This window comes from Octopus bimaculoides, chromosome 4 (assembly GCF_001194135.2).
Source record: "Octopus bimaculoides isolate UCB-OBI-ISO-001 chromosome 4, ASM119413v2, whole genome shotgun sequence".
In the NCBI taxonomy this organism is placed as follows: domain Eukaryota; kingdom Metazoa; phylum Mollusca; class Cephalopoda; order Octopoda; family Octopodidae; genus Octopus; species Octopus bimaculoides.
In genome coordinates this window covers 11,370,493-11,381,819 of record NC_068984.1, presented here as the reverse complement: position 1 = coordinate 11,381,819, position 11,327 = coordinate 11,370,493, and the positions used below count along the sequence as shown (strand labels likewise).

The 11,327-nt window shown below is 34.1% G+C and overlaps 1 protein-coding gene across 1 annotated transcript in view; it reads right to left on the bottom strand.

The window, feature by feature from the left end:
• Nucleotides 1-10,757, bottom strand: part of LOC106872186 (DDB1- and CUL4-associated factor 1) — a 49,928-nt gene extending 39,171 nt beyond the window's left edge. The window contains exons 1-2 of the mRNA XM_014919084.2: nt 9,981-10,757; nt 1,090-1,166 (exon numbers count right to left, since the gene is read on the bottom strand). Coding sequence (XP_014774570.1) covers nt 1,090-1,166; nt 9,981-10,081 — 178 coding nt within the window. The 5' untranslated portion in view covers nt 10,082-10,757. The remainder of the gene's footprint in view (nt 1-1,089; nt 1,167-9,980) is intronic.
• Between the last annotated feature and the right edge of the window lie 570 nt (nt 10,758-11,327).

Below are 11,327 nucleotides of genomic sequence, written 5' to 3'. Positions count from 1 at the left end.
TCAATAAAATAAATACTAATCAAATACTGGGGTTGATGCAATCAGCTAACCCTCTCCCCTAAAATGGCCGGCTTTATCCCAAAATTTGAAACAATTGTCATCATTGCCGTGTTTCTTTTGTTCCTTTTTAGTTAAGTGTTACAGAGCGTAAGATTCTTTATGGTTCTAAGCAAAGACTGTAATACCAACATGCCTAATTAACATCATTAACTCTTAAATGGCAGGAAAGAGCTGCACAAATGTGTGCCAAACAGGCAAGAAACAACAAAATATTTACCCAACTTTTGCTATGCCAAGTTTTATCTTGACCATTTTCAATGTTCAAGAAAGAAGAAGAAGCAAAAGTCTTCTTTCACAATACAATTTACAGTCTCATTATTGAAAAGTGCTGTAAAGTATTCACTTTCCTTTGCATCCTTGTGAACATAAATTCATTTGAGTTTTCTACATTGTTATCATATGAATGTACATCATCATCATCATCATCATTTAATGTCGGTTGTCCATGCTGGCATGGGTAGGACGGTTTGACTGGACTGGCACACTGGAAGGCTGTGCCCGGCTCCAGTCTGATTTGGCATGGTTTCCTATGGCTGGATGCCCTTCTTAATGCCAAGCACTCCGAGAGTGTAATGGGTGCCATTACGTGCCATTTGTGCGATACCGGTATCTGCCACGACTGTGATTTTGCTCGGCTTGATGGGTACAAATGAAGAAAATCAGTCTACTTTTTCCATCCAGAGCTCTTTGAAGCATCACTTTCTCCTATGCTACCTAGAGCATCATCATCATCAGCCCCATTTGATGATGAAGGAAAGTCAGAAAAAAAAACTTTATATTTGTGTAAGCCTTCCACTTGCAACTTGAATTCTCCCACACTAGGTGCATTTGACAAATTAGATGCTCAGGTATCAATTGATGATGGCTATATCTATGTAAAATCTTTGAAACATCAACCGATGTCCACTGTTTAAGGGCTAAGACTGTATAAACATACTAAATAAACTATGCAGTTCAACAACATAAATCCTATTCTATCACAGAATGAAGTTTGCATGATTGGAAAATAACTCTGAAAGACAAACCTACCTGGATGGCGATCATCAAAAGGATCTGGATCCATTTTAAAGTATGCTTCAGTTTCTTTTTCAATTAACTCAGCCATCCTATACAAAATAAAGGACATTATTAGTAAAAATAAATAACCTTTTAGGCTTGCTTACCAATTTCTTTTTTTCTTTCATTGCTTTACACATTTCAACAATAGAACGCTTGTTCAAATTTATACATTTTTTATTGTTACCAGGACAAGTATTTTGACAATTTGACACTGTTCCAATGGATAAACAAAAAACTATGAAATAGAAGTAAAACATTTTATTCAAACAGAGTTGTGTATTTTCCCAATATATATATTATTTAACAAGGGCTGTTGCTACATTTTTTGCTGCTGCTATTTGTCATCCTCATACTTTTCTATGATGATGATAGTTCGACAGGAGTGAAATATATTTTTTAACCCATTTGTAATTTCTTTTCTACTCTAGGCACAAGGCCTGACATTTTGGGGGAGGAGGTCAGTCGATTAGACCGACCCCAGTATACAACTGGTACTTATTTTATCGACCCCGAAAGGATGAAAGGCAAAGTCGACCTTGGCGGAATATGAACTCAGAACATAAAGACAGATGAAATATCGCTAAGCATTTTGCCAGGCATGCTAACGTTTTGGCCAACTTGCCGTTTTCCATTTGAAATTTCTGTTGAAAAAATTAGTTTATTATATAGACTGCTTTAGTTTCAATCAACTTTGAAAATGAAGAATTTATTAAAATAATTTGTCATTATTAAGCTAGTGCTTTTAATATAAACTGATATGAAATTTTGATGGAAGCTTTTTATTTGGGAATTTGTATCATAGAACCAAAGGCAGTTTCAGTCGAGTTAGCATTAACTGAGTTAATTATATTTTACAATTGTAAAGATTTTCTCTTATCCTTAAATTTTGTCACCCTCTGAATGTAACTAATTAAAATAGTATTTTTGTTCCTCCTTCTACAAAATGAAAAAGTCACAACTATGTTGATAAAAACTGTGAATTTTCGATAATTCAAAAAGTTACTTCATACACATAGACAATGTATTCTCAGGAAAAAAAAAAGGAAACAAAAAGACTAACCATTTTGATACTATATTGCTCTGACAGAGTCATTATTAACCCTTTACATTCAAATTACTCAATCAAATATAATGCTTATTATTCACATTGTTTTGAATTAATCATGCCTTATATTTTAGCTTAAAGATTTTGATGATGTGATAGTTTATTTTTAGAGTGACATTGTAGAGTAGGTGTAAAAGGCTGGATATGGCCAGTTTGAACATAAAACAGGATATTTGAGCTGACTATGGCTGATTTAAATGCTGATGGTTAAGCTACTATTTGGAGTATAAATTAACACAAAATTTGAATGAAATTTTCAATTTAGATCACCATATTTGCTGTTGTATAAGACACACCCCTATTTTATAAGTAAATTTTGAGAAAAAACAGATTTAGTGTGTTTTGTCATACTTATTGAGTATTTTAAAGTTGTTTCGTAAGGGATAATGTACGATTCTATGCAGTATACAGGAATGTGAAGCTATAAATTTATAAATAAACTACATTATACAAATATTATATTTTAACTTTATTTTCTTCCAGATCAACTGTATTGTATTACATTTTGGTCAAGAGAATTATCATACAGGATGTGAAACTTGTATTTCTGGCTGTGAGGTTTCGTGTTACTGCAGTCGGCCACCAAGGTGGTGCACCATTGCTATTATTTTGTTGTAATCAACAGGTTGCAAATAGCTGATACGAAGACGAAAGTTTAATATTCTTTTCATCTTTCTAAGAGAAATTTCATTTAGATAATTTAAAAAAAAAAACCTTTCTTAAAAGTAACAGCATTATTAAATAATGTAGGACACAAAGCAGGTGTGGGCTATGTATGCTGGGAACGAGATGATGTGATCGCTCCGCATAACTGGTGACGTACCATATACAAGTTTTCATAAAATTGTGCTAACAGACTGATATTTTGGTTTGTTTTCAACATTTTATTATTAGTAAGAATTATTGTGCCTAGCCTACAACACTTAGTCTCCCATCTGTAATACAGTGACAAACAATATAGGGCAATATTTTGATACATTTAAAAATATAAAAGCAAGTCTTACACATCAGTAAATACATTACTTTGAAACAGGATGTTTGCTTTGTTAAACCTGGAGTGGTCTTAGGCAGGTTAGTATGAAAAGAGTTAAGGTTACAAGTGAAGAGAAAAATGGTTATAAATATGTGTATACTAAATACAAAGGAGACAGAAGAATGTTTCCAGTAATAATTACAAGTATGAACTATGAACTACTTTCAGATCATAAGTCTCCTTGATGCAGGAGTTTATCTCATGGCTCATAAACACAGGCAGAGGAGAAATAAATTTCCTTACAGATATGATGCAATGTCTGTCAAAAGAGATTATTCCCAGATGATCTGGTACCTAAGGTGAGAAGAGCTAACAAAGAATAGTGTTCTGTCCTGAAATGCATCAAAATGTCTGCACTAGATTTAGACTCATGAGTACGTAAACCAATGTGGTTGCTGTTTAATGACGAGAAAAGGAACTTAAGAAATTCCCATCATTAAATGTTGAGAAGTATAGACATCTTATGACAAAATATTGCAGACGAATTGACTAGAGGCTAACATTTTCAATATACTGTCACAAAAACTATACACACTAAGCAAAAAATCCTGTTGTTATCTCTGCCCATTACACTACATGGGTTTTGGTTTATGAGGTGATAGGAAAAAATTCCTAGACTAGTTCTCTAGTGCACCAACAGATGGCAGCACATGGTTGCATGCGCAGTGAGAGCTAGCAACAACCTTCATGAGGCAATGTGCCATGTGACATCATTGTGTTTACTTTGCAAGTTGTGAAATTTGTGATCACATGTATGCTGTAGTTTGTGATTTTGTCATGGACAGGAAGTTGAAACAAAGAGCCACTGTGAAAGAATATCCCTGGAAGACAATGAATGATTTGGAAGACCTGCCTTGAGCATCACCCCTAGAAATGTGGAGAAAATCCATCAGCTTGTGCATGAGGATTGTTGGAGGACAATCAATGACATTGCTGATGTCATATGGGTCTGTGCAGGCAATCCTAAAGCCTGAACTGAACATGTGGCACGTCTTCCAAGTTTGTCCCGTCTGCTGACCACTAAGCAGAAAGAACATGTCAAAGTCTGTCGATATCTCCATCAGTGTGCAACACTAAGATGAACCTAACAGACAAACACCACCACTTAGCTCCTGGGTGCCTTGGGTCCACTACAAGTATTCAGTCTAGGTTTGAGGATATCAAAATCTTCCTTCGTTCTCCAGGTCATACTTTATTAGACATTCTAATTAATTATGAAAACATGAAAATACAGTAATCCCTCACCAAATCGCAGTTTATTATTTAAGCATACATTGATTCCACCGTGGTGGTGTTTTGCATTTATAATAAAATAAAAATATACAAATCATAAAAATTAAAAAATAAATAAAAATATACAGTACAGTACTGTTTCTACTTTGCTGATTTTCACCTATTGCGGTGGGTGGGGAATGTAACACCTGCAATAATTGAGAGATTATTGTATGCAGAACACTCCCCACTCCAACATGAAAAAATGAGCATATAAATGAAGGGTAGGAGGAAAGAAATCAATGTTAATGGTGGATTAAGTCAACAGAAATATAGTCATTGTCATTTCAAAAAATTGAAATTTATATAATACGAGCTAAGAAACTTAACCCTTTTGAGACTACACTTGGTTCTATGATACTTCCTGTTTTAAAGCAATAAAAAGTCAAACCTTCCATTAAAATTTCACATTAATTTACGTTCCAAACACCAGCTTAAATAGCCATGAAGTTATTTTACTAAATTCTTCATGGTTTTCAAAATTGAGATAAAGGTAAGGAATTTCAACAGAAATACAGAGAAGTCAGAATAGTTGAAAGTATTATAGCAGAGCAAGCATTCAAGTGAACAAAGGAAATCTGTAAGATGGTATCAAATACAAAATTACTTGTTATTGATGTGTAACAGATATTGCTGAAAATTAAAATGCGAAAATTCTAGCTTCCTAATATGGAAAATGGTCTCTTATCTTTAACTTCTTTCAGTTATTAGACCATGGCCATGCAGGGGCACTGTCTTGAAGGATTTTAGTCAAATGAATTGACCCCAGTACTATTATTTTTTTAAAACCTGGTACTTATTCTGTCAGTCTCTTTTGCCAAACCACTAAGTTATGGGGATGTAAACACACCAACACTGGTTGCCAAGCGGTGATGGGGGACAAACCCATATAGATATTTATACAATGGACTTTTTTCAGTTTCCATTTACCAAATCCTCTCACAAGGCTTTGGTCAGCCTGAGGCTACAGCAGAAAACACTTGCCCAAGGTACCACACAGTGGGAACCATGTAGCTGAGAAGCAAACTTCTTACCACACAACCACACCTGCTGTGGTATGGCTGAGCTACTAACGAAGCCTTTATCTAACAGCTAAATCAGCATGAAATAGGAGCATAGCAAGTGTGTCTGCTAGTAAGGTAATTAATCAGAAAGTTCAGTGGTGAAGATAGTATAGGCTGTCTTAAAAAAAAAAAAAAGACACACATGACTCAAGCAGAGTTAACATGACATTAAACAATAACTTTATATCAATATTCACAATGGGACCAGGACTAAAATGTGATACCCATTCTTAGACATTCCATCAATAACCTTTGTGTCAAAGGTCTGATCAAACTAAGCTGATTTTTGTTTATTTCAACAGAAATACAATTTATTTTAGTTGGAAAGTCCTCCATGAGATAAATTATTCAGAGTGTATATATGAAGTTATCACAGTTTTAACATTCATTTGTATTGTATTGTTATGGGGGTGCTTCAGCATGACACAGACCAGATTAAAAGAGGATTAAAGATGAAAAAGCATGCAGCCACCATCATCATCACCATTTAATGTCTGTTTTCTATGCTGGCATGGATCGGATGGTTTGACAGAAGCCAATGAGCCAGAGGACTGCACCAAGCACCAATGTCTGCTTTTGCAGTTTTTATTGCCAGATGCCCTTCCTAATGCCAACCACCTCACAGAGTGTACTGGGTGCTTTTTACATGGTACAGGCACTAGTGAGGTTACCAAGTAACTTGCAAAACAAGACCCCTTATCTGAGAGGTGGGGCAGTAGTACTAAGGGAGATGGCTTTATGCCAGGTCAGGTCAAGAAAGGTTGTGAGTAAAGTATATTTTCAGATCAAATCCCAATGTGGTGATAGTGAAAACACATCGCCTAGTGCTTAGGGTGTTAGGCTAATGATTGTAAAGTCGCACATTCCTGGACCAAGGCAGCACACTGTGTCCTTGAGCAAGGCACTTCATTTCTCATTGCTTTAGTCCACTCAGTTGAAAATGAGTACGAGCTGACAGCTGGTGCGGCTCGCTTTCCGCTGGGTATAAGAAGAGGCTGGAAGGTGTCTATGTCAGCAGCATCAGAACTAAAACAACTAAAGTGACAGCTGGGTTTAGATTTTAGTTAGTGTTAGCATATTTAGTACTGGAGTATTAAAGAGCTAATTAGAAATAATTAGGTGTACTGGTGATCTTGTTGTTCTGCTAAAAGTATCCCAGAAGTAAAAGTGTTCATGCTGAAATCCATACCAACAATCCAACATACCTCCATCATCAGCTGCCCCATGGATATCATTATGGTTTCAACATCTGGGCATTCGGCAGTGTCAACAGCATTAAAATAGTGTTGTTTGGGAGCAAACATACTTTAGATATGTTGGAAAATGTGTGAAATCCTTGGTACAGTTAGGTATATTTGAAAAAGGAAAAGAATGACTTCACTGGTAGTTCTAATCAATTTAATTTTCTCATAATATAATTTTACAGTTTGGTTTGTAGATCTAATAAATTCTTTGTTAACTTTGCTGAGGAGACTTTTAAAGATTCCTTTTTAACTTTTCTGGAGAATTTTCTTGATGGTGGTTGTCGAACCAGAAAATAGTGAATGATAAAAACAAGATAATTGATTGAAGGTTGGGAGGTGATGGGGTGTTGAAGGAGTGTTTTATGAAGGGCTGGTGAAAGTGTCCTCTTGTTGGTTCTATTTGAATAGTTGACCTTTGGTGAAAAATATAATGGTCAGATGTTTTTCAAATTCTCCTATGGCTGAATCAACTATCTTAATTTTCTATGTTAAAGATGAGTTTAACATAGAAAATTACTATTTACTTTCAGCTCTGGTTCATCAACATTCCTTCTCTCCCACACTTATAAACAAATCCCATCCCCACCTCAGAGAGAATCACACAGCACAACACAACCTGAAGATCAGTATGACTGCCACCAACGAATGCAAGAAAGTTCTCCAGAAAAATTAAGGAATCTTCAAAAAATCTCCCCACCGAAGTTAACAAAGAACTCAATAGATCTACAAACCAAACTGTAAAATTATATTTATTAGAAAATTAAATTGATTAGAACTACCAGTAAAAACATTATTTTCCTTTTTCAAATATATATATATACATCCAGCTGTAGAATCATTGCCAGATCAGATTGGAGCCAGGAGCAGCCGCTGGCTCTCCAGACCTCAAACCGTCCAACCCATACCAGCATGGAAAATGGACGTTAAACGATGATGATGATATATAGCAAGTTATGTGAATGATAGAGAGTGCTTTATAGTCGAGAATATAAGGTTGGTAACCCTAAGAGCCTCTTAATCTTATAAGTAGCGACATTTTGAACATACCATATTGGACATTCAATTATGTATTGTATATGGTTCTTTGTCAATTGATTTATTGTTATATCTTAGTGAATTTTATATCATCCCACTGAGGTTTGATAAAATACCAGTCAAATGCTGAAGTCAATGGTACTGACTATTCCACCTAAAACTGTTGGCCTTATGCCTAAATTGGAAACTATTTTCAAGTAGATAGCATTAGCAGTGATTTAAAACAGACACGTTCTTTGGGGTATTGTTGACTATTTCCTAGTTAACAGGACACCTCCCTTCCATATTAAGATCTACCAGAGACCTGTAATGTATATCCTACAAGGCGTTGTGGTTTCCAGTAGATGAAGTCTGAAACTGGAAGCGAAAGAGAATTGTTTATCTCAGGTCAACCATGAATGAGCAGACCCATCCTATTTTAAGTGACTATCTCATCTTAATTTAAGACGTTGCATAGCGAGAACTGCGTTATCCAATGCAGCCTTCTTTTTAAGACAAGAGTAATAATAATAATAATAATGAAGACATTTAGTTGTTATTTCTACCATGTTAAGTGCTCCTTTGTTGGCTGGTAATGCAAACAGGATGAGGATAAACCCAAACAACACCGATATAAAATAGGAACATCTGTGGAGTATGCCGGAATTGATGAAACATACAAAAAGCTCCAACTCTATAAATCCCTGTAGAATGGCAATAGAAATTACTGATAAAATGATTGAGATTAGTAAATCTGAAAGACGGGAAATTCAGACAATGTAAAATTCAACTAAGTTCTCTAGGACAAATGAGTGTGACATGTAAAATTATTACATAACAAACATACATGATTGCGTACGAGGTTACAAGTGTTTACGTAATTATCAGAACGGCGGCATTTACAAACACTCACGCAACTTTGGACATATTTTAGGTGGGGAAAATCGACAGACAGAGGAATCAGCGAGCTTAGTTCTCTTGAAACTATGCATAATTAAGGAAGATGTTTTTTTTTAACTAGTTATATGGAATATATTAGAAGCTACTGTAAAGTTTACATTTTATGAAGTTTAATATAAGTTTCATCGATTACGATGAAATTGTTACAAAGTTCAATAATTTCACCATACTTTGAAAATATGTGTAGACCACAGCAAAACAATGACTTGTAGTCGATTATATATAAACAAACACGACTAGTTTGCTAAGCATTTTTATCGGCATTTACCTTTTTATTTCCCTAAATATAAAGTTTGGCTAGGGTTAGGGTTGGCTGAATATGTATGACAAAGAACACACACACACACACATATATATATATATATATATATATATATATATATATATTATGTAATATAAATAATATAGTTATGGTTGCATAAATTAATTTTTGGAACATTGTATCTCGAAGCATATCACATAAAGCTGTAAATATTGTGTTGAAAAAAAACCTTTTGAATAGAAGTCGAAGACTGTCCAACTTTTTCTATCCAAAAGGGTTTTTCAACAATATTTACGTGCTATTATTTATAGTTTTGTGCGATGTGCTTCGAGATCCAGTGTTCAAAAGACGAATTATATATAATTCTTAATATCCTTGAATGTAATTGCATTGTGTGTAAGCCGAATACTTGGCTAAATATTGAAAAATTGAAATGTCAAGTTGTGGAGTCGGTTAGGGGTAAACAATGAGAAACCGGAAGTTATAATATCACAAAAGACATTTGGATCCCAATGTAAAGGAATTTAGTTGTAACTCTTATTTATTTAATTACTTCAAGACTTTTGAAAATTATATAAAAACAAAAATAACTGATTAAAATTAATCGGTGACAAAGAATTGCAAAAAAAAAAAAAAAAAAAAAAAAAAAATAAACAAATGCAAAAAAAAAATTATCAATTCTACGTCAACCTTAAAAATAACTGCGTTAATCAGATTAGTGATGTTAGAGAAATTGTATCAACTGAAAATTATAAATACTCCATCGACTTTCCCCAACTAAACACTTTCACATGTGCGCAAGTTAAAAACACGTGATGGACCCAAGCGGCATCAACATAGGTCTGAAATATATATGTCAGACCTATCATTACTTTTAAAATTCTTCAATAAAATAATAAATACTAACCTCGTGAGTATAGGAACGGGGTTCATATTGCTCTCTTTTGAGGTGCGATTCCATTCTTCCAAAATTCCGTTTAGCGTAGATAAAGAGTCAAGTGTAGCCATTTGTTGACAATGCTAAGAAACAGCTGCTTCTGTAGCTGTTTCTTGTTAAAATATTTGGTTTCCTCTTATTTGGTATTATTTGGGAAAGTTATATGGTGTTGTTTACATTGGTGAGATAGAAAAATGAAAGGAAGGAAGGGAACTATTAGCGAGACGAACAACTTTCACTCATTTTGGTGAAACAAGGAAAATGGAAACTCGGAAAAGTACAAGTGACACTCAGTGAAACAAATTCGTAATTAACACACACGCACACAAAAATGGGTCTACAGTTTAAATATACTGTTTCGAATCGTTGTAAAACACAGCAATTTCTTTTCAGCTCTTTACTATATTAAAAATTAAGGGAAAGAAAAGTAGAAGGGAAAAAGTTTGGTTTGTACAAATATTAATAAACGAGAGAAGCAAAGCAATGCCACGCTTTTCAAAGAAACCAGTTTTCCTCTAAACAAACAATAAACAGATGTGGTAGGAATGAGGTAGATTCGTCGAAGTAATGAATTTCAAAATGGATTGTTTCTATGGTGCCAAGATTCACCTCCTACAATTGTCTGGAAACGGTAATTATCTTTAAGAAAGCTTTAAAAACCTACATTAAAACACAACTACCAAATGAGTCTAACACGAATACAAAGCTGCTGCTAGCATTAACAGTGGTGCAGCTCAACTTCCGGTTTAAGCTATTCCGAATGTATTCTTTTATTATAAGAATAAAAAACTATCGCAGAATGCTCTATTTACAATCGAGTGGTTGTCATGTAAATATCTCGAGTGCTTCGAAATTTATCAAAATTAAATATTTTAATTAATATGTTTGTAGTTGGCTATGTTAAATTGAGAATATTTAAAGATTTTAATTTTAATCTGAGACAAAGTATGATAGTTGTATACGATTCTTTTTACTCACATAGCTAAGTTTGTAAGGAATAGATACAAACGCAAGTATTCTATTATTCATATATTCCAGAATACTATTAACGAATAAGCCGCTAGATCTTCCGACACATGCTGGTTGATATATATATTTATATATATTTATATATATGTACAGCTTTATGTATATGTAATTTCATGGAAATAATGTAGGATAAATTGAAGTATTTTGCCATAAACTATTTTAGTTTTTTTATATTGTTATTTTATATTCCATATCTCATTATTATGGTATTTTCTCTGGATTTAGAGAGTATATAGAGCTGCATTTTATAAATTATGGCCGTTTGAAGTGGTGCAACAACTATAAAGT